Source organism: Lepidochelys olivacea (assembly GCF_965140295.1).
Source record: "Lepidochelys olivacea isolate rLepOli2 genome assembly, chromosome: 4".
In the NCBI taxonomy this organism is placed as follows: Eukaryota; Metazoa; Chordata; order Testudines; family Cheloniidae; genus Lepidochelys; species Lepidochelys olivacea.
In genome coordinates, this window is record NC_140414.1 from 41,715,870 (window position 1) to 41,736,878 (window position 21,009).

A 21,009-nucleotide genomic window follows, 5' to 3' on the forward strand; every position below is an offset into this window, starting at 1 on the left:
AGGAGGTTCCTGCTAGTCTCTGGATCAAGGCAGTGCAGAAAGTCATCTTTTACTTTACATGTTCTAAATGGGGCTGGTATGTTAGGCTGAGGTCCAATTTGACTCCTAAGTTAGTGACATCTGGCTGGAAAGGGAGTGAATGATCCTCAGCACAAACTGTAAGGGGCTGATTGGCCAGGAAATTATTCAGATGGAGGGTTGCGGCCACCTTCTTAAGACTCACTAAGTGCAAGTCTCCACTGATGGAGCTAAGTAGCCAGAGAGTTCATGTCCTTGCTGAATCACTCTTCAATATTTTGTAGATTACTATCCATGTTGGTAGGTCATAAGTATCTATGGTGACAAGGAGAGGCATTTCCATTTTGAACCACACCATAGGCTTACAGGAAATAGTCTGCAGAACCTTAGTGGTCAGCCCCACATGCTAGACAGTGTTGTTTGCAGTTGACAAGTCTGCCAGAATGTGTTAGGTGACTGACTTGATCTTAGGTGCACCATTTGTCAGGCTTTAGGTTTTAGGCAGTCAGGCCTGGTGGTTGGAGTGGTGGTCGAGGACAGGTACCAAGAGTCAAAGCTGGATGCAGATTCAGGATAGGGCTGAGGGCAATGCTTAAACCAGGATCCGGGGATAGGCCATGGATAAGAACTGGGGTCAGAGTCTGTAGATAAGCCAAATCAGGATGATAGTGGAATCCAGATGCGGGTCGAAGCGGGGCTGGAGTCAGTCCAACGGTCTGGGAGGGAGAAGGCGGATGCATGGCTGGAGCAGGTCAGAAACAGGGCTGGAGCAAGGTTGGAATAGGGTACAGACAAGTCTGAAGTGTGCTGGAACAAGGCTTGGGCAAGACTGAGGCAGAAACAGGGATAGGATTGAAGGCACGCTTGAACCTCAGGGCGCCTGTAACACTGTGAGGCAGCAGGAGAATTCCTAGCTGAGCGGTGCTGTTGCACAGATTAAGGCTGTGTCTACACTGCCACTTTCAGCGCTAAAACTTTAGTTGTTCAGGGGTGTGAAAAAACACCCCCGAGCGACAAAAGTTTTAGTGCTGAAAAGCGTCAGTACAGACAGCGCTTTATTGCCGGGAGCCTGGCTCCTGGCGATAAAGCTACTACCGTTGGTTCAGGGTGCTTTTTTGTTTTTTTTGTTTTTTTTAAATTGCTGGGAGAGTTCTCCCCCGGTGATAAAGTGTGTCTACACTCCCCAGGTCACAGTGCTGCCTTGGCAGCACTGCTGCGGCCGCGCTGTAAAGTGGGCAGTGTAGACATACCCTAACTTGCAGTGAGAGGGAAACACCTGTGCCTTGGGGGTAATTTGACCTAGGCCCTGCTCAGGGATAGGCATGCCTGAGCAATGAGTCACTGCAGGCTTGGCTTTGAGGGATAAGTCAGTGTAGCTGAGTTGCCCCAGCATGCCCCTAAGATGAGTCACTGAAGGCTCTGTTGAAGGGGTGAGTTTTTGTAGCTGAGTGAACAGCCCTGGTCTGTCTACAGGTTTGCCTGACATTCTCCTTGCGTGAAGTCAGCCTGAACAAAGAGCAGTTGTGGCCTGATAACCTCACTGATGTGCATCAGAATCAGTCTCTCTCAGAATCATAAGCTTGTATGTAACACAACAGAAAGAGATGTGTCGATAGCTCTTAAAATCTTCCAGTGGTTTTTCCTGGTCTTGGAATGCCTATGATCTTTGCCCCGTGCCACATTTTTGGGATGCAGTTGTCCTGGAATCATCAATTAAGGAACTTGAACAGCAAGCTTTTGGGCCTAGGTGAAGAAGGAACTCATGTGAGTATTATCCAGGTTTCTGGGGGACTGCCTTCTTGTGACATCCCCATGAATAGTGCACAGCAAAATGAAAGTCAATGAAGTGTTGAACACAGGCAAAGAGCAAAATGAACTGCATTTTAATGCACACATTTTGAGTCTGAAAAGGTTTCTTCAAGTGTCAACTTGTTCAGTGGAACTAACACAGCAGGGAACTAACACTTATGAATATGATTTTGAGCTTCTACAGCATCTGTGGTTAATTCTGAATAGTTTATTTTCCCCCACCCACATTATATTAATAGCAAATATCCATACTACAGTAGCATCCAAAAGCTCCAGTTGGGATTGGAGTCCTGTTGTGCTGACTGCTGTACAAACACACTAGAGAAAATCCCTGCTCTAAAGGTTTACAATCCTAAACATATCTAATGGCTCATTTACCTGTAAATAACTACAATAAATGGATCCAAAGCACCTGCAGGAAATAATGGAAGCATTTACATTGCCACAGTGTTCTAAATATTTTCCAAATTTATTCATTTTTTTATAGTAATGGGGAATCAAAGGAACTGCAGCAACAGTCCACCATGCATCAAAAAACAAAAACACCCCAACCTTATCTTACTGCAAATAGCAATGCTTTCTAAAATTACATTTCATTAAATTAAATTTCAATTAAATTTGAGAAGAAATTCTAAATCTCAATTTTCCACTCTCTGCTGCTTTGGAGGAAAAAGCAATGCATGGTTTGTTGGAACTAACCAGTATTTTTCAGAGAAATTTGTTTAGCTGTCTTTCAAAGCAGAGAATGTGAAATATTTAGCTACATTAATATGTGGATGAAAGCTTGCAAAATGGCTTATTTTTGAATTTGCACAAAGTTACATAGAGCTATTTAATTGTGATCATCTCCAGTGCCTGATTTTGAAATGTCAAGGTTAACTGGCTGTTTAAAAATAGTTTCCCCATTATTCTTTTGCTTAGTAATTGGGAACAAAAATATTATTATTAATGAGATTATGCTGCAAAAGATGTGATGGTACACTGTGCTGGGTGTTTTTCTGATAGCCTTTTACTTAAATAAAAGAAAAAATTAAATAAAGGTTTGACTGCTTCATTGCCCATTTGTTTATTAGGCCTGTCTGATGAGGCTTTCGGTAATACCTGTTTGAAAGGAACTGGGCTGGTGAGTTCATAGTCACATGAACTTCCAGGGACCAAAATACCTTGGAATCACCAGGTAAGTGTCAAATATTTCATGGGACTTGTAGAGGAGTAGTTATATAATAGCACCACACACATTCTCTGGGATTTACTTAGAAATTTTGGAATGTGTGAACTGAGTGTTGGTGGTAGGAAGGAGAAGTAAACAGGGAGTTCTAAAGGATAGGACAAGAAGCATCCTTAAACTTGGATAGTTCCATCTGCTTTGCACAGCGGGTGGTAACTCACTGAGTTCAGCCTAATATATTCAGGTAACTGTGAATGCTGGATAGTTCCAATTACATTTTTAAGGAAGGTGTGTTTTGAATCCAGATAAAATAGTTTTTCCCAAAGGTTGGAGCACCTGGAGGGGTGGGGGCACTGGGTACAGATGGACCTGTCATCATCCTCTTTTTTTATAACTAAGTTTTTCTCTGGAGACTACATAGGTTTTTCTATCTGTCTGTTTGAAATAAATGATCTTGTTGAAGTGATAATATACCAAACCATACAAACACTGCTTAGCAGGAGAACATTGTTACTTGAATCCTGGGATAAGGTTTTATAACACACAAAATAAAAGTGAAACAGAAGCTATACACCTCATTAAGCAAAATAACTGTCTAAAAAAGACAATATATAGGATATCACCAGGTTACTGATGTTCATTTGAATGCCAGCTCATAAACAATGGAATGTCCTACTAAAGAATTATCTTATCTTGCATTTCTTATTACATTTCTGACTTGGAAATACTCATGAGTCCTAAACCATTACATTATCAGTCCCTTACTCTGGCAACATCAATTACCTTATCAGACAAGGATACTGCCTGCTCCATTATCCAGAAATAAAATAACAGTTGACTAAACACGATTTGAGCAACTGCATCCACTGAATCAGTTTCATATTCTAAAATGTTCTCTCACGGTCTTGTAGCTATTGAAAACTCCAGCACTTTAATAGTGACACCCACAGACATAACACTTCTAGAATAATACAGTGCAAAACCAGCCCAACACTCTAATGGTTAATTAACTGAGAAATCTCTCTTTTTCTTAGTACTTCACCTCTTATTTTTCAACATGTCCCTTCTTATTCCTGTTTCTGTTTTGTGAATCCACTATAACTAAAATTTTGTACTTAAAGCTAAAAACCAATGTCTTATATGAAACATATAATACACAAGCTGAATACACTGGTTTTAAACCCACAAAATGTTATTAAAATAAGAATGAATAATGTCACAGCATAGAATTTAAAAAAGAAAAAAAACCTTAAAAAATAATCAAAAAGATTGCAAAGTTAAGAAGGTTATTGTGCAGAAAATCAAAAAGAAAAGAAAAAGGTGACTGAGGTTAAGACAATTATAGGGCCAGAATACAACAGAAGCACAAAAAAACACTGGCATCTGAACAGAAATGTTTTATAAATGCTGATCTGAAAAAATGCATTAAAAACACATGAAATAAAGCAAGCAAACAAAAAAATTCAAAGTACCATATACAAAATGAAATTTAAAATAATATTAAATGTCATTAGTTTTTAAATCTACACCTACTACTGCCATAATTATAATTTTAAATGACAAACTTCCTTAATTGTAAAATACTACAGAAACGGTACATGTAAAATTTAGACTATCGAAGTCAGATTATCCAAGTCAGAACTTAACATATAGAACTTCAGCAATGAACATAATTTTCAAAAATAATTGTATGTTCTCCTTGGATTACTTAGGAACTCCCTCCATCTGACAGATCAACAAAAGTTAATAAAACCTACTGAAATATATGCATGTAGCCATGGTTTTGCCTTTCCAACTGTCAATCATACCTTTCACATCTTCGTCTTCAATAGTCGTATTGGAACTTTCTGTTGACTCCTGTTAAGAAGTAAATACAAGTGAAATGCATAAAGTGACCCAGCATATTATTCATGCACCTATGAAAATTACACTTGGTATTGTACAGATCATGCAAAGCCTTGAAGCAGGCTATGTGGATGTAATTCACAAACAAATGGCCACAGGGATTGAGATGTTTGTACCTGAAACTAAATGTCAATTTTCATCCATTTCAAAAGAGAACATTTTTATTAAAGGTATTTCTGGCTGTCCAGTTTTTGAATGTCACACAGATGTATGGGGAAATAAATATCTTCATGAAAATGAGTTAACTTGTTGGGTTTTTTTACATTCTACTAGACAGAGTATGTCTGAACTGTTATATGAATTACGTCAGCCAAATATTAGAACTCACCATTTTAAGCTTCGTGAATATCAACTGTGTAAAATAAGTCATTCCATTTGAGCTTTTAAGTATAAAGTAAGCAGAATGTTGTATTTCACAATTTAAAGCACTTCTTCTGCTCATATAAGAACTCATGCAATAAACTGAAAGGCTCCCCTTGATTTCAATAAGAATTGAATCAAATCCATGATTGCATTTTTATACTCTCCTTGTGCTAAAAAATTTGAAAGAGAGAGCAAGTTACTGGAGAGGCCCACAACAATGCTCCTAGATAATCTAAGATATCTTTGAAGAAATATTCTTTAACCAACCAGCCACACAGAGGAATGACTTGTCCATCAGACAGTTGTATTGAAATCTTTGCAATGTTAAAAGGCAAGGCTCTTATCACAATTTTTATAAGATATTAGAAATGTGAAAAATTAGGGAGCACACTTCAAAGGACAATGTCAAAGGCAGTAGGCAAAAAATTTGACCTACTCTTTTTCTCCTAATTTTTTTTTTTGCAGAAGATATACTTTTTATGATTTTTAAAAATAAATGCTTTGTTGCAAATAAAAAAAAAAGAAAAAGAAAAAGTCAGAAGCAAAATACTCAAGAGTAAAAATATCCATAACAAGCCAGTTTACCTCTGAGACAGAAGGGAAAAACATAAGATTTATTTCAAGCTTCCGAAGGGTTACTATCCACATTAATTAAATAAAAATTCCAAAATACCCTGACAGTGTCCTTTTGTCTACTACAATTTCACAAGACAAGTCAAAGAAAAGTTTCAGAATGGTTAATGCATTATTCAAATGTAAAAGAACAAAATTATATGCAGCAATAAATCAACTACACTAATCAATCCACACATACAAACCAAGCTTAATAAACCATCATGCTTTTCCTATTGTGAATGGTATTAGACTATTCACTCCACATAAGGGACATACCATGCTCTATCATATATAGTACCTAGAAGAAAATAAAAACCACACACATACAAGCAGGAAACGTCATGCACAAGCTCACAAGAGAGATGTGGCCAGTAATATGGAAGCATCCACTCCAGTTGTCATGCTAAAATATTTGTTTTTTTAGATAATGAAATTTAACAGTAACTTTCCCCATAAGTAGTTTTCCTGTCCATGTTATAACTTTTTGGGACATAAAATATCTAAATTGTTATGAATATATAATAATGTCAAGTAGATGTAGTCATGCCAAAGAGCTCCAGTGTTTTGTTTTTTTGTTTCCCTTTGCTGGGCTTTAGTAAAGATTTGACTAAAATTAAAATGCTGGCGGTACACTGCCTATTAATAAAACATGGGAGATGAAATATGGACCATGGGTGCAGAGAGTAGTTGGTACAGTAGTGAAATGAACATCACAACTTATTCTTACCCACAAACTATAAAATAAATAATCAAACGAAGAAGCGAGATGACTACAATATGCACAATTAACACTTTTTCCATGCTTGTGAAATGCCTGCATCTGATATTTTCCACTCAGACTCTATCCTTTGCAAATACAGTATTGAGCGACCACAAGTAATTACACTAGATAAATGTAACAATCCTTTGGAAACTTTAAATTCTCAGCACACACATTAAAATCTGTTTAAATAAGTGAAATCTGCATATGAAAACTAGGAACATGAATCACAAACAACAATATTCCCTAGCCCCTTTCAAGTCCACATAGGGAGAAAAAATTACCACACGTTATAGAAACCAGACATCAAACACAACCATCACAGCACACAGAAGAAAATAAATGAGAAAAATCAAACCAAGATTTATGAATTCAAAAGAGCTTCTTGCCACTTCAAGTGTTAGCTTCTTTTCAAACTGCAAGATGATGTTATGGAATAAGTCAAAAGTTCCATGCAGAAGACATGTCACAGTATGATGCATAAGCATGCTGAGAAACAGCTGATGGAAAGAGCTCAAAATATGCCTTCATCTTGTGTATGAAGCTTTCACTAGAATCGTAAAAATAACCTTACTATACTCTGTGTCTGAATACAATGTTCCTTTATTTTTCTGAGAACTGAAAGTTCTTGCCTGAAGCAAGAGATGTACAACACACCATAAACCTGGTTCCTCAGGGTGCTGAGCGCCCTCACCGCCTACAGACATCCACAGGAGCTGAGGGAGCCAGCAGCCAGGCAGAAAGCATTCAGTGGGAACAAGCCACAGATGAATTAGGCCCAAGAGGCACCAGGTGCAACAGATACAGGAATGAGATTTTCCTTGCTAAGCTCTGGGTAATGGGCACATTCTGGCTTAGAATAGTGGATGAAATGTGCACTTTGGAGAAGCAAGATGGAGCTAATTCTTTCTGAATACCTTATTTCCATCAGGGTTGTGGATTACTGTAGTTTGGGGCTCCTGAGTGAGAACAAAATAAAGAGAAAAACAGTTCTCATTGGTAAATACATTCACATTAGTGTGAGGGAGCGCGAGAAGAGCCAGCAGACAAATGCTAAACAGTGACAAGAGCTAAAGCAAATGTTAACTGCTGCCAAAAGATGAAACAATGTCTCTAATAAAGATTCTTCGACTGGCAACCCAGCAAGGGAGGTTACCTCACCTACTGCAGCGGCATGCAAAGACCTTATTCATGATCAACACACACACAGGGCTTTGAAGCTCTGGGGAGGTCAGCTGAAGAGGCACTCTGTTTCACAATGTCTCATATCAGATACATTGTCCCTTTTTGTCTGACCCTGCTTTAGCTCAAAAATGGTGAACTATTTTAATTAAAAAAATACTGTATGCTTATTACTAAAGCAAAAATGAACACAAATCAAAATAAAGATGGGCTGAACAGATTCTGAAAGATTTGCGTACCTCTAAACACAAACGTTGTTTGGATGTACAGGGGTTATTTCCAGTCTGTTGCCCATTTGAACAGCATAGATACCAATTATGATGGAAGTTCTTGATGCCATTTCAAAGGTTAACTCCCCTCTTGCTTCCCTTAAAATGTCAGTTAGCTGGCCCAGAACAAGCTGCAGCAAGTGTAGCTTTTTAACGTACTCACAGAGGCCTGGGAACCTGATGGAGTTGAGGACTCATGTACATACCATGAAACCTTTAAACTACTGCTCTGAAATGACTTGACTTAATGCAGGCTTCCATGGGAGCTGCGCATGCAAATCTATGGCAGAATTTGTCCTTATGTTTATATTAAAGAGCAGAAGCATTTCTTCAGAGCTATGTACCAAAATACATGAGAAGTAATACTGCTTAAATTTAGGTAATTAAATAGCAGCATTTGTGTTCGTAAGCCTTCCTCCATCTTAAGAAATGTGACTTAATAACAGAAGGAAGATTCTGACATAGAATTTTCATGTACGCTGTCCTACTGTTTAGTAATATTCCCCTAGCAGAACTTATTACAGAGTAATGCTTACTGTAGATTTAAAGTGGCACTATTCAAAAAGCTTTATAGGACTAAGGTGCCTTTTGATACCAGTAAGTGAAGCCTTGCAAAGTCCTGCTGGGTTGTCAGAGAATAGGGGGAATGAAAATCTGAATAAGGTCTATATTGTTGTTGCCTAGCAATAGTCCTGTTAGCTCTCCTTGATATCAAAACTTGTGTTAAGGCAAAAGAAAAGATAACAGGTACAATTTAAAAAATAAGTCAGCACTTAAAAGCATGGAAACAACCATCAGGTGAAGAGCTAAGGGCAACATCAAGCGCATTCTATTCACTTTCTTACACGGCATGCAAAAAATTAAACTATCGCTACTAATGCTACTACACCACCACATCCAGCTTTTGTGTCACGTTTTCTATTTATAAAAATGTTGCTTCACAATGGACTTCCTCACAAAAAGAAAACAAAAAGTACAAACAACAAGAAAGAGAAAAATTTTTATAAAGCAAACAAAGAATAAAAGCAAAAACAAACAAAAAAACCCAAAGAAAACAGTAAAGAACTTAAAGATAGGGTGAAAAGGAAGATTCCAGGTATACCAGCGCCGGGGTAGGAATATTTTCTTTGGGGCTGGTTACCACGTTGGTTTTGTTGTTTATCTGTAGGTATGCAGAAAATAGAAATAGACAAGCCTTAGAATTCTTGGTAGCTAGCATATCTATATCTCTCTATATAGAATATCTATATACAGATATAGATAGGGAAATAAAGAATCACAGAAAGGTCAACTTATGAACTTGAAAAAAACACTGACAACAGATTTGATAACTGGCTATAGCTTCTCCCAAAGACGCTAGTGACAGTATTTTGGACTTGTTCAAGGAAGTCCTATATAGAGCATAGGCAGTTTCAGCTCTGACACGTAAATGAATGAAGAATTTTTTAATAGTGGCTACAACCAAATAATAGGAATTCACAATTAATATGGATTTTAGAAAGAAAATGCCTGTATTTCCATTGTGATTTATTTGCCAGTTTAGATCATGCAACAGTGTTAAGTAATATACCATCATTTCACTTTATTTCTAGGAGGGTGTCACTAGGTTAAACGTCATTTTGTTTTTCACGGAAGGAAGCTTCAGTGGTTCAAATTTATGTGTCATTTACACCTATATAAATCTGTAATTGGTAACTCGAGATTTATATGGGTGTCATTGAGGTCAGAATATGTACAGGTACATTCACTTTGAGATTTTTTTCAAACAAGCGTTTAGTATTTCAAATGAAAAACGTATATGTTTCGTTTTCATTTAATGAAATAAACTAATTTGCTTGTTTTGAAAAACCTTTCCAATCTGGCTGAACCTGCAGTAATACCTTTCGTTTACTGTACATTGGCCTTTCAGTCCACAGAACCCAAATTAAGAGTGTAACTTCCTGTACTGTAGCTTCTCAACATTACTACTTTTGGCCCTGATCCTGCAAAGTTATCTATGGGAGTAGTCTCAATGACTACAAAAACGCAAGTCTTTGAAGAACTGGGCTTTTATTTGTTTAAAAAATATTATTCTCTCTTTAAGTAAGACTTTAGCAATTAATTTAAATTTCTCTGATTCTTATACCCATTTTTAAAACCCACCTTCCATAACTAAACCAGGTAAATATCACTGTGGTTGTAAAACTGGAAAGATTTTAAAAATCAAGCCCCAATTTCATACCCACTGGAAAGCTGGTTTCAATTATAACGAAAGCTTGTTGGACTCTGATGCTGTCAAACTATTTTCAATTAAAATTACTAGGATTTTTTAAAAATATTTTTGACCAGTTCTACTTATAACAGCAGCAGGTCAAAGAAGCAAAATGTAAGGTGGGCTGTCTGCACACAGGGTTGGCATCATTTCTACCCATCAGTGGTATAGAATCTCTACGGCTCTGCTGTGTTAGTACTCTGGTACTGAAAATGTAAACATTACATGGGAAAGAAATGCAATAATGCAAATTCAGACTTCTCTTCTTTCACTGATGGACATTTTGTCAATATTAAAGTAAAATTAACTACCACATTTAAAAACCAAAAGTCAAGCCCTTTGTGTCAGTCAGGCTGTTGATATTTTTTATATAAAAGCCTTTAGGAAATCTAAATGTTGAAGACCTGAATAATATTTACCAGAGTGTGTAATGACATATATTGGCCTAGCCCTAGCCTAATGGTTTAAGCACTGGACTGAGAGCCAGGAATTTCCGAGTTCTAATTTGAGCTCATCAATTCCTCCATGGCCTTAGGTAAATCACTTAACCTCTTTGTGAGATGGGGATAATGATATTTAGGTCATGTCTACACTTCAGATTTTCCCCAATTCTACCTCTTCACTGGTGCAATCCCTAGTACAGACTGATAAAGCTGCTGAGTAAGCTTTATCTGGGCAAATGTGCCCTAGGGGCGAAATCATGACCCCACTGAAATCAACGGAAGCTGCTGTAGCATTGATTTTAATTGTGCCAGGATTTCACCTGAGATGTTTGCATTGGTGGCTGCCCATCAGTTGCTGGAATCAGAGCAAATCTGAAGCATAGCCAATGTCTTAGTTAGGACATGTCTAGACTGGGGAACTCTGTTCTACTGTAACTACATCCATGTAGTTAAGATGATGGAAATCCCTAACACGGACACATTGCTCTGGTGCAAAATGGGCTTGCACTGGATTTCAATTTATCCTCTAAGATATTGAAAGACACATGCCAAGCAGGGCAGTGTATCTACGTTAGGGACAATCTCGGCCAGCACTTAACTACCTTACAGGGGTTTAGTAAGGAACAATTAATGATAGAAAATGTACTACCTGCATTCCTTACTCAGGGAAAAAAACCCACTGAATTCAAGGAAATGTTATTTTTTTAAAATAAGACTACATAGATTATGGGAACAACAACAATACAGACAACCATGGACAATCATATTCTTTTTCTCTTGTAACAAGAGAAAAATCACTCTCCCAAGTTTTACAACTAAAAATGAATATTCATTAACAGTTTGGCCATCAAGAGAGAAGTATTCAAAGAGCAAAAGAAAGAAGAAATGAACACATACAAAGCATATATGAGAGAGGGAATGAAAGTTTCAACAGACTTCTTACAGTCCTAATCAGCAACATCAGAAATCAAACAACACACCATAGAAGTGCTTGTCATGGAACATGTAACAGACAAAGGATAACCAAATTTCAGAGAGAATTTTGCCTGAGTAAGGAGAGCAGCATTGAGCCCACACTCCCCTCGTCAAAATCCTATAAAAAATAAACAACATTCATTCCACTACCATCAAGAACTAAAGAATATATACTCAAACTTATTAATGGTACATCAAGAATACAGAATTTACATTAGTACAAATGAAAAAGAGAATATATTGCATAGTCAAGTTATTTCGTCGGTATGAGCACAGCTTGGCTAAATACTTCCAAACTTAAAGAAAAATGGTAGGTTTTAAATCACATTTACTGCGTTTATTTTAACAGAAAGGGGAAACTATTAAAAACAAATTCAGCATTTTCATACCAAATGATTAAGTGATAATGGAAAATTATTCTAAATTGGTGTACTTCTATTTGTTGTCAGGAAGGAAAACTTTTTCTACTAAAATTGTGGTTGCTGTGAAACAGCTTTTAACTTTATAGCATCTCTTTCTCTCTCTCTCTCAGAGCAAACAGTTGGGCAGTGCCACACTGTCCTAAGTATTAATGTTTTTTATATATTTTATAAAAATTGTACAAAACTGTCTCTCGGGATCTAAATCCTCCAAGCATCCTATGTAGTGTTTCAGCAGACTAAGAGCTGGCACGTGGTGTGTTTGGGATGCTGAAAATATCCCAACATATCTGGTAAATGGCCTGTACTTTTGTATTAAAATGAACTGTTCTCTTGCATGAAACACTGAATCCAGCTAGATGATATAGGCCATTTACCAGACAGGTATTTTCAAGGGGAGGTCTGCTTGCCCGTGACAGAGTGACCAGTTGGAGAAAGTGGAACATTTGCTCTGCTCTACCTGGATCAGCAGTACAGAGGCATGGTGAAGTGTCACCGTTGAGTAAGCTGCCTTGCCAGGATCACCACCATCATCCCAGAATTCAGGATCAATGCCAGTTAAACAGGAGGATGGTCACTGCCTGCCTGAGGACCCTGGTGCTGGGGGAAGGGAGTCTATGTATTGGTTCTCAAATGGGGGATCTGAGTTAGAGGTTGAGAAGGTCTTGGACTAGGAATGGGACTGGTTGGGGGTCTGGAGAAGAGAAGGAAGGCGGCATGTCTGCTGTGGCCTGTGGTTGTAGCTTGACATCCTGATGTGAGTCAAATGACACTAAGACGCTTAGAAAAACCTTATTATTTGATTCTAAAAGTACAACATCCCCAAAAAGAAAATAAACAGCCATCCTTCCATTTGTTATTTGATTTCAAGGGATAATAAAAATATACAAAGCGGGGTTTTGAAAATCACCTTAAAATGTCCTAAATACTGGATATCTGCTCAGTTATAGCTGGAATCAATAAAAGTGGATCTTGCAGTGAATTTATTTATTTATTTATTTTTTACAGAGGGGGCAGCAGGAGTACAGAGGTGTCTCTTAATGGATTCCTGATGTTGAACCGTATTCATACTATATGGTAAAAGCTCTAGCGATTTCCCAAGTATTGAAATTTTTAATTTTTTTTAAGTTTCTATGTAAGTAACTACACAGAGGGTAATGTCTCCATTACACTTATTATTATCCATTTATTATTTTAATGTTATTAATTTTTAATACAAGGAGATTAAGAAATTAATAGAAGACTGTTTAAACGAATACTTTTTTTTTTTAAGTGTACTAAAGACAGCTGCATTGGCCAATGTTACATCTACTTTTTTGTATTTATATTTCTATAGCTAAAAATCTTGCTTTAAAGAATTGCGGAACAATTCATTACAGATGGCACGTAGCACTTCTTGGTTTAGAAGTCACAAGTTTTCATGTTAAAGGTCTTGTAGCTTCTCAAGTTATGTTAACAGATTAAATGCATTTATTTGATTTCTAAGTGTGAATGTTTCACAGGAGGAAAAATCTGGCAGATAAAGATCCTCACCATCATTTGAACACTCGAACTGGACTTCCTTTTCTGAATTGACCAGTCAGAGAGAAAAGGAAAAGAAGAAAATGTGACTGGTTGGATTGAAAATATCAATGCATGGAGTACAGCATATTTTTGTTTTCAAAAAGACAGCATAAGCTGCGGTAGAGAAGGAAATACTTTTTTTGTGCGGGGAAGTTTCTACATGAGAAAAATGCTGAAAACAAAGACTCCCACGCAGGTAAACATTTCCCCCCTTGCTTCACATAACTGAGCAGGAAAATGGTAAAAAACTGAAATATCCTGAAAACCGGAAGTATGAGATCCCAACGAGTGTAATATTAGCAAACCATTGACGAAAATTCTCAGCAACGTTGCTATCAAAATGGAGATACAGCAGATGCCATTATAAACCTGTAGGAAGAATGGTATTTATAAAAATACTAGCCTGACCCGAACACATAAAATTCCCGCATTCCACAAAGACGTGTTAAGGAATCTGTATTGCAATGACCGAATAATACAGAATGATGTGCTTCTTCATCCTCTTTAAGATGTCCATTATTTGACTTTGGGTAACATTCAGGTTAGAGTATACTGAATTCATTTTAAGAGCCTTAACATTTTTAAGTGTGAAAGAATACGTGTGCGAGAATAAGTAAAGAACAAATCTGCTGTGAACTGAGTATTTCAGTAAGTAGCACTCTGTTAAAGAAAAGAAAGTTTAAGCAGAAAACTAAAATTCAGGTCAAAGACGCTCCTGAGAAAGAGGCAGAACTGAGAAGAGAAGAAACTTTGCATTATCTACGGAAAGCTGGGGTGCTTTATTTAGTCTTCAGGAATCTCTGAGAAAAAGAAATACAACATTTTTCAATGCTCAGTGATTTTTTTCCTGGCTATTTTTCAAAGTATCTGTCTAGAATATTCATTTGTGAAGCATCTCTCCTCCTGCGGGACCTGGTGATATGAAAATAGGAACTCTAAATAATCTATGAAAGTTGCCAGAATGTTCCCATTCTTACCAAGGTCTATTAGTCAGGATGAGCTTATTCAGTGAAATCTTAAACACCCGGACTTCTGCCAAACACACCAAGTACACCTGGTGGAATGTACCTCATGTGGGGCTTCTAGTAAGCTTCTGACGTTCCATCAAGCTTACATACCCACGACCAAAGTCTCATTTATATTAAGCAGCTAAAAATACAGTGAGTCACTAATGACTGGACTAGCTTTTATTAAAAAGCAAGGAATATATTCCCTTGTCAGCATTTTTCAGAACCTTATTTAAAACATGGTACAGTTTTTCAGCTATTTCTTTTCTGACACATTATTTTGAACTTAAACTAACTTCAACTTCTTCAAATATACAGTGAGAACCATTTCTTAACACAACCTATGAAGAAGAGATGTAGTTATTTCCAAACGCAAAGTCAATAGACGTTAGAAGAGTACAAGGAAAAGAAAGCTGAATAAGATGTATCGTTTGGTGCATTTGTTTAACTTACCTTGACTCCATCAGGTTTTTTCAGTAAACTTTTTGCTGCTGTAAAATGAGAGAATAAATTCAATGTCAGCTGGTTATCAATAAACTCCATCAGGTTTGAAGCAAAGCAAGCACTTTCTGTTTTTAGTTCCTCCCTCTGCTGCTTTACATTTAGGAAATGGAATATTTACAGCATTTGAGAAATTCCAAACTACTGGACATAAGGCTGCAGTACCACTTTTCTTAGATTTGCTACCTGGATTTTGTCAAGATCTATACTGAGCTGCATTAGGCACTAAACACTGCCACATCCAGTAGAATCTCATTATTTCACATTGAGAGACCTACTACAAGTTTCTCAAATGTGTGCATTAGCGTGTAAGCAAACACACAAAAGCCCTGAATTGGCAAAGGTGTATGCATATAACTCTAACTGTATGAGTAGATGAACTGAATTCAAGTGAATTATTCACATGGGTAAATGCTTGCAGGGTCACAGCCAAAAATATCAAGAACAACAAATCACTGTCATTTACTATTTTGCTTTATTTATAAGTGAATATGGACTCCTAGAAAATACATTGTAGAATACAGCAGAACCCCATTTAACCGAGCCTCCATTATGCGGCTCTCTGTATTAACCGAACCACCAGTTGCCCAGCGCTGACAGCGGTAGGACTTGGGCTGGAGCCCTGGGAGGCTGGGGCTCCTGCCTGTTGTGCTGACAGTCAGAGCCCTGCTGCCCAGGGATCACAGCTGGAGCCCTGCCACCCATTCCCCAGTTTATCTAGATTTTTGGTTATCCAATCTGGCCCTGGTCGCAGGTAGATCGGCTAATTGTGATTCCACTGTATTTTGTAAAAATGATAGCATTTTACTATTACATTTTTGCTCAGAAATGGGGATAGATTAGCTTTTTTGTGATAGATACAAATGCCCACTTTGCTGTTGGGGCTGTGGCCAAGCCAAACCAGCGGAGAGAGACCCTAGACCGCCTTGACTCCTAGGGTTAGCCTGTGACCTATGCAGGGTTATGGTGGAGTGGAGAGGAATATAGGGGTTGGAACTGGCCATGAACCCCAGCCTGTAGCTGTTCACCTAGTTCAGTGGATACAAAGACACATTACTGACTCCCCTGTTCCTTTGATTTGGAGTATTTAGTACTACTTCTGGAGCCAGGTGATCAACTCTTAGTGCCCTCTTCACATAGCAGGATACCGACGAGGAGGAACAGAAGAAGAGCTGAAGGCTGCAGAGATGAGTTGGGAGTCGCAACCTCTAGGTCTTGTCCATGCTGTTATAGCTGGTGGTGACATCAAGTGACTAAATGGCTGTGGGTAAGCCATTGGGCTTTCATTTGTCCACAAACATTTAAAGGGCAGTTTGCAGCCATTTCTCCTTGTTACACAGAGAGGCAGTTGCTGAGGACAAAAGTGCAAAGAATGGAGGGTTTGGAAGACTTTGGACCTGACTCTTGGTGTTGATGGGCATGGAAGTTGGCTTCGCTGTCTTACACAGCTCGAAGCATTACTCATCTGGACCCTTATCCTGAACATGAAGAAGGATAGCAGGGATCACAGGCCCCTTTATTTGACTGGCGGAAGGAGGGCTTATTCTGTTGGGAACTGCATTAGTCTAGTTTCAGCCTGTTTTCTAGGGTACCACCATTTCCCTGGGTTAAGTTAATGAAGATAAAGCTTCTGCTTCATCTACATTTCTGTGTCCATGTCTTATTCACCTGCTGTGTCTGCGTCAAGTGCTCATATTATTATGGTTCTACTGTAGACATGATGGACTATATAACCATAGAAACTGTGCAGAAAAGAACAGATCTTCATTAAAGTGTCTTTCACATTTGTTAAAAGGATACTAGAACTTCAGCTAGAGCTGAAGTTAAGGTTATCTTCTATAATCTAGTAAAACTCCTCAAAAAGCACTTTATCAATTAGGATAGCAGATCCACTCAGACCTCTGTTAAGACTGTGTCTCTGCTGCCCATCATAAACCCCTATTTTTCAGGAGCAGAAAAATTTCATTCATAAAAATTTATTTCAAGCTAAAGTTGACACAAAATATTTCCACCTGTGCTAAGGAAGAGTAACGCAGAACATTTTTATATGTGAAAAGCATATGTTATATTTAAACTATGCTGCTGTTTTACTTTAAACTCTTTGGACTAAAGACTGCCTTTTTGTTAAATGTAGGCACAGCACCTAGCACAATCGGCCTTGAGTCTTGATTGAGTTTGAGGCTCTACCACGGTACAATTAATCAGATAGAAGGAGCATCAAATTCTTAAACTAATTTAGCAGAAAATGGCTGTTTTCAAGCTACAGGAAAGCAAAGAAAATTAGAAGTTTATTGGCTTTACAGGTTATTTTATTCTCCTAGAACTAAAAAAAAAACACCTACTGAAAAATATTAATTCTTATAAGTTGCTTGTCATAATATGAACTACATCCTTCCAATGTTGTTTTATGTTTAAAATCTTTTACATGTTTCTGAAACATTAATTTTTTAAAATAAAAATTAAATAAAACAAACAACAAAAGAGTCATAATGAAGGTTGTAACAGCCATTACTCCTCCCATTGTGCCTGTAGGATTGCTAGGGTGTAAGGGGATGTGTCCCTTGAACGGTTTCTTGCATGAGACTGGTATGTGATATCTCATATTATGGGACATATTCTATACTTCAGTCCTGTACATTAACAGGAGCTCCGTGCCCAGAACAAGCGTAGTATATACCCTGTACTTTGCATACTGCAATAACCACACACAACTATTTAAAGAAGTGTTAGCACCATCTTTAGCTATGAATCTTTTGCCTTTTTTGTTGGCTTGTGATATAATTCTAATACTATTTAAAAGCATTTTGTGTAAGCAAGGACACTGTATGCGAATCAAAAACTACAGTAGCAAAGCATATTCTAAAGTAAGCTAACAATGAAGAATTTGACCATGCTGATTTCCCACAACTAAAAAGCAATTGTTATAAATAAATCCTAAGGCACTGCTAATAAGCCAGAAAGCAAACTGAGAAGAAATGGAATTGTGACAACATGCAGAGATTAGTGTGGTTCAGGTCAGATGGCAATTTTGCTTAGGAGATACAAAAAAGATGTTTCTTTCAGTTGCTGAGGGTCTTACCTCACAAGAAACACACATTCCACATAAAAGGAAGAAAGAAAAGGAAAAATAAAACACTTTTATAAACACATTGTTATGGACAAATAACCTTGAAAAGCATGCTTTCAATGAAATTCAATGAATAAATAACTCAAAAACTAAAATGTCATCTCAAGTGCAGGTATGTCTTAAATTAACCACTGAAATGATGGATGAAAAAGCCTTTGATCACCATGCTGAGACATTCTGAAATAATATTTTTAAAGGACGATGACATTCTTGTTCTTCAGAGGTGTTAGACCTTACATATGATGTATGTGAAACAATGATTATGGAGAATGATTACAAATGATACACGTGCTTCATGTTTTAAGATAATCCATTTTTGACAAGATACTCAGTCTTCGACTACAGCATTTCTGTTCAACTCTTAAAGGAAATTGAAAGTTACTGGCAATTCATTAAACATTAACCAAATATAATTTACAATCCCTAAAGATGGTTTTACATGTTACAATTGTATATTAAATAGGGGAACCTAACAAAGAAGGGCACGGTATATTCCAAGCACCAAACAGATTGGACCAATTGGTCTCACTTGCATCCTGCTGTAGCTTGTTTATTTCGGATGCTTTGACACTTATTATTCTTCAAAACATGCCCAATGCACTATAGCATTTTTACCTGTTAATTAAATATATTGCAACAGAATTATCTCAGACAAAGACAGGATGCTGCAAAGTCACTGCAGAATTCACCCTACGTTATTCAATTGCCTGAATTCTTGTTTGTGGGTGTCTTATATGCATTATCAATGTCTGGTTAGGATAAAGGTTGTCAGAATAATTCTCAAATATTGAGGTTTACATTGGGAGATTCCCAGCTCCTCCCTTCCAAATAAGAATTGAAACACAATGTAAACAAAAATATATCATAGCTATTTGGGGGACAAGCGTTTGGCTAATCAGCAGGGAGGGGAGTAGATGGTCAGAGGAAGGAAGAAAATGAGAAGGCAGAGAAGTTTAGGAAATCGGAGGAATGAAGGGAAAGAAAGGCTTTAACACTTTTACAAATTTCCCTTTCAGAAATTTATAGCTATTTTAATTTTGGTATTTTTTCTTTTCTCCTTCATTGAAAAACTTTAAATATGTAACTATAAATTTAAGCATCACAATATTTTGAGCGCGTTCCTAATTAAGACATAATTATAACGGTGCCCTGGGCTAATAAACACCTTGGGTCTTCAGCATTAGAGTTTGATTACTGTAAACACCAAGAGCACAGCTGTTATTTCATAGGCAGAAATGTACTCTTATGTTACTATAACACGATGCTTGAGAATGAGGCAGAAGTAAAAGAGTGAAGAACTTTCATGTGTTTATTAGTATTAAGAAACCCAAACACATAGGAATGGTATTAGAGGTAAACTTGATATATTACTAGAAAAGTAGTAAAATATGTACTATAAGGTCGCTTTTTATATAAGGTAAGAACATAAAAACTTATGTCTGTAAAGTTTAAAAATGTATTTTAGATTTGCGTATTCAAATGCTCTTCTACTATGTAATTTAACTTTTAAAATATTATTCTTTGACCATATTTCAATTTGCACATTTATCCTTAGCATTTGCTATTTTTCTCTTCCTACCTGGAATATTTTCTGGTCTCTTTGATAGGATTCTACAAATAAGAAGGAAAAAAACGTCCCCCTTCACAATAAGGGAAACAAACAGACAGTGCACCAAATTATTCTAACTACCACCTGTACCTTACAAAAGGCTCAATATGACCCTTTCAGTTTAATCTACAGCAGCGAGTAATTTTTGCTCTGATCACTCCAAAAAAGAAATAACTTTAATACACTATACTTTACATACTCCACAGTAGCAAAGAGCTTTACTGTACTAAACTAATTCTCATTAGGCCTGGTTGCATTAAGCAGATACCAAAATGTAAAGAACATAAGGATTTGGAGCTCAATAAACATACCTGAGAAATTTCTGGTAGCCAGCATAGTTGTCAGAATGGCCCCCTGTGTACACATATGTTAACTCAAATTAGCATTATTTACGCATAGCTCTGAGCATGAATAGACCAAAAAGGCAAATATGCTTAATCATAAATCATTTGACTATCGAGGTCAACTCCGGAATGATAGATTTTCTATGAATTATTTGGCATAAGGTGGAGTACATTGGGAATGGAGAAACTGTAGCTTATTCTTAAAGCTATTACCTATCATAAATCCCCGAATAGTTACTGAGCTGTCAGAACAAGTCTTGCCACAAATGTATGTGCACACACAGGGATATTTGTCATCAATTAAATTGCACACATATGACACTGGAAATAGAACCCAGACCCTTACTTCAGTTGCTTGGGATGAGTTGTGTTCAACTGGTGGTTTATATGTAACATACATGACCACAACCAACTAAGGGAGGTTTTCCTTTATCTAAAGGGAGAAATGCCCATGATTTTAAAATGGAGGGTCATCACTATCATCCTGATTCCAAAGAGGTATGTAGATGATATTTATATTAATTGTATCTTAAAAGCAGTACAAATGCTGCTGGAAATGCATGCAGAGCTCAATCGTATGTTGTTTATTAAGCACTGCAGCACAGTTCACATGGCTGTACTTATTTAAAGATCCAAGCCTGATGTTTGTTTATATAAACTTGTTTTTAAGTGTTCGCAAGA

At 37.2% G+C, this 21,009-nt stretch overlaps 1 protein-coding gene across 22 annotated transcripts in view; it reads right to left on the bottom strand.

Annotated features, from left to right (window-relative positions):
* CAMK2D (calcium/calmodulin dependent protein kinase II delta) overlaps positions 1 to 21,009 on the bottom strand; it is a gene marked incomplete at its 3' end in the record, with an annotated part of 266,164 nt that overhangs the window by 40,361 nt on the left and 204,794 nt on the right. For 3 of the 22 annotated variants that reach the window (XM_084626077.1, XM_084626076.1, XM_084626078.1), the window contains exons 12-14: positions 20,296 to 20,338; positions 15,201 to 15,235; positions 4,804 to 4,852 (exon numbers count right to left, since the gene is read on the bottom strand). In XM_084626077.1, coding sequence (XP_084482203.1) covers positions 4,804 to 4,852; positions 15,201 to 15,235; positions 20,296 to 20,338 — 127 coding nt within the window. Of the gene's footprint in view, positions 1 to 4,803; positions 4,853 to 7,555; positions 7,598 to 9,191; positions 9,252 to 13,710; positions 13,744 to 15,200; positions 15,239 to 20,295; positions 20,339 to 21,009 lie in introns of all 22 variants that reach the window. The other 19 variants (XM_084626080.1, XM_084626079.1, XM_084626075.1 and 16 more) reach the window with 10 other exon arrangements.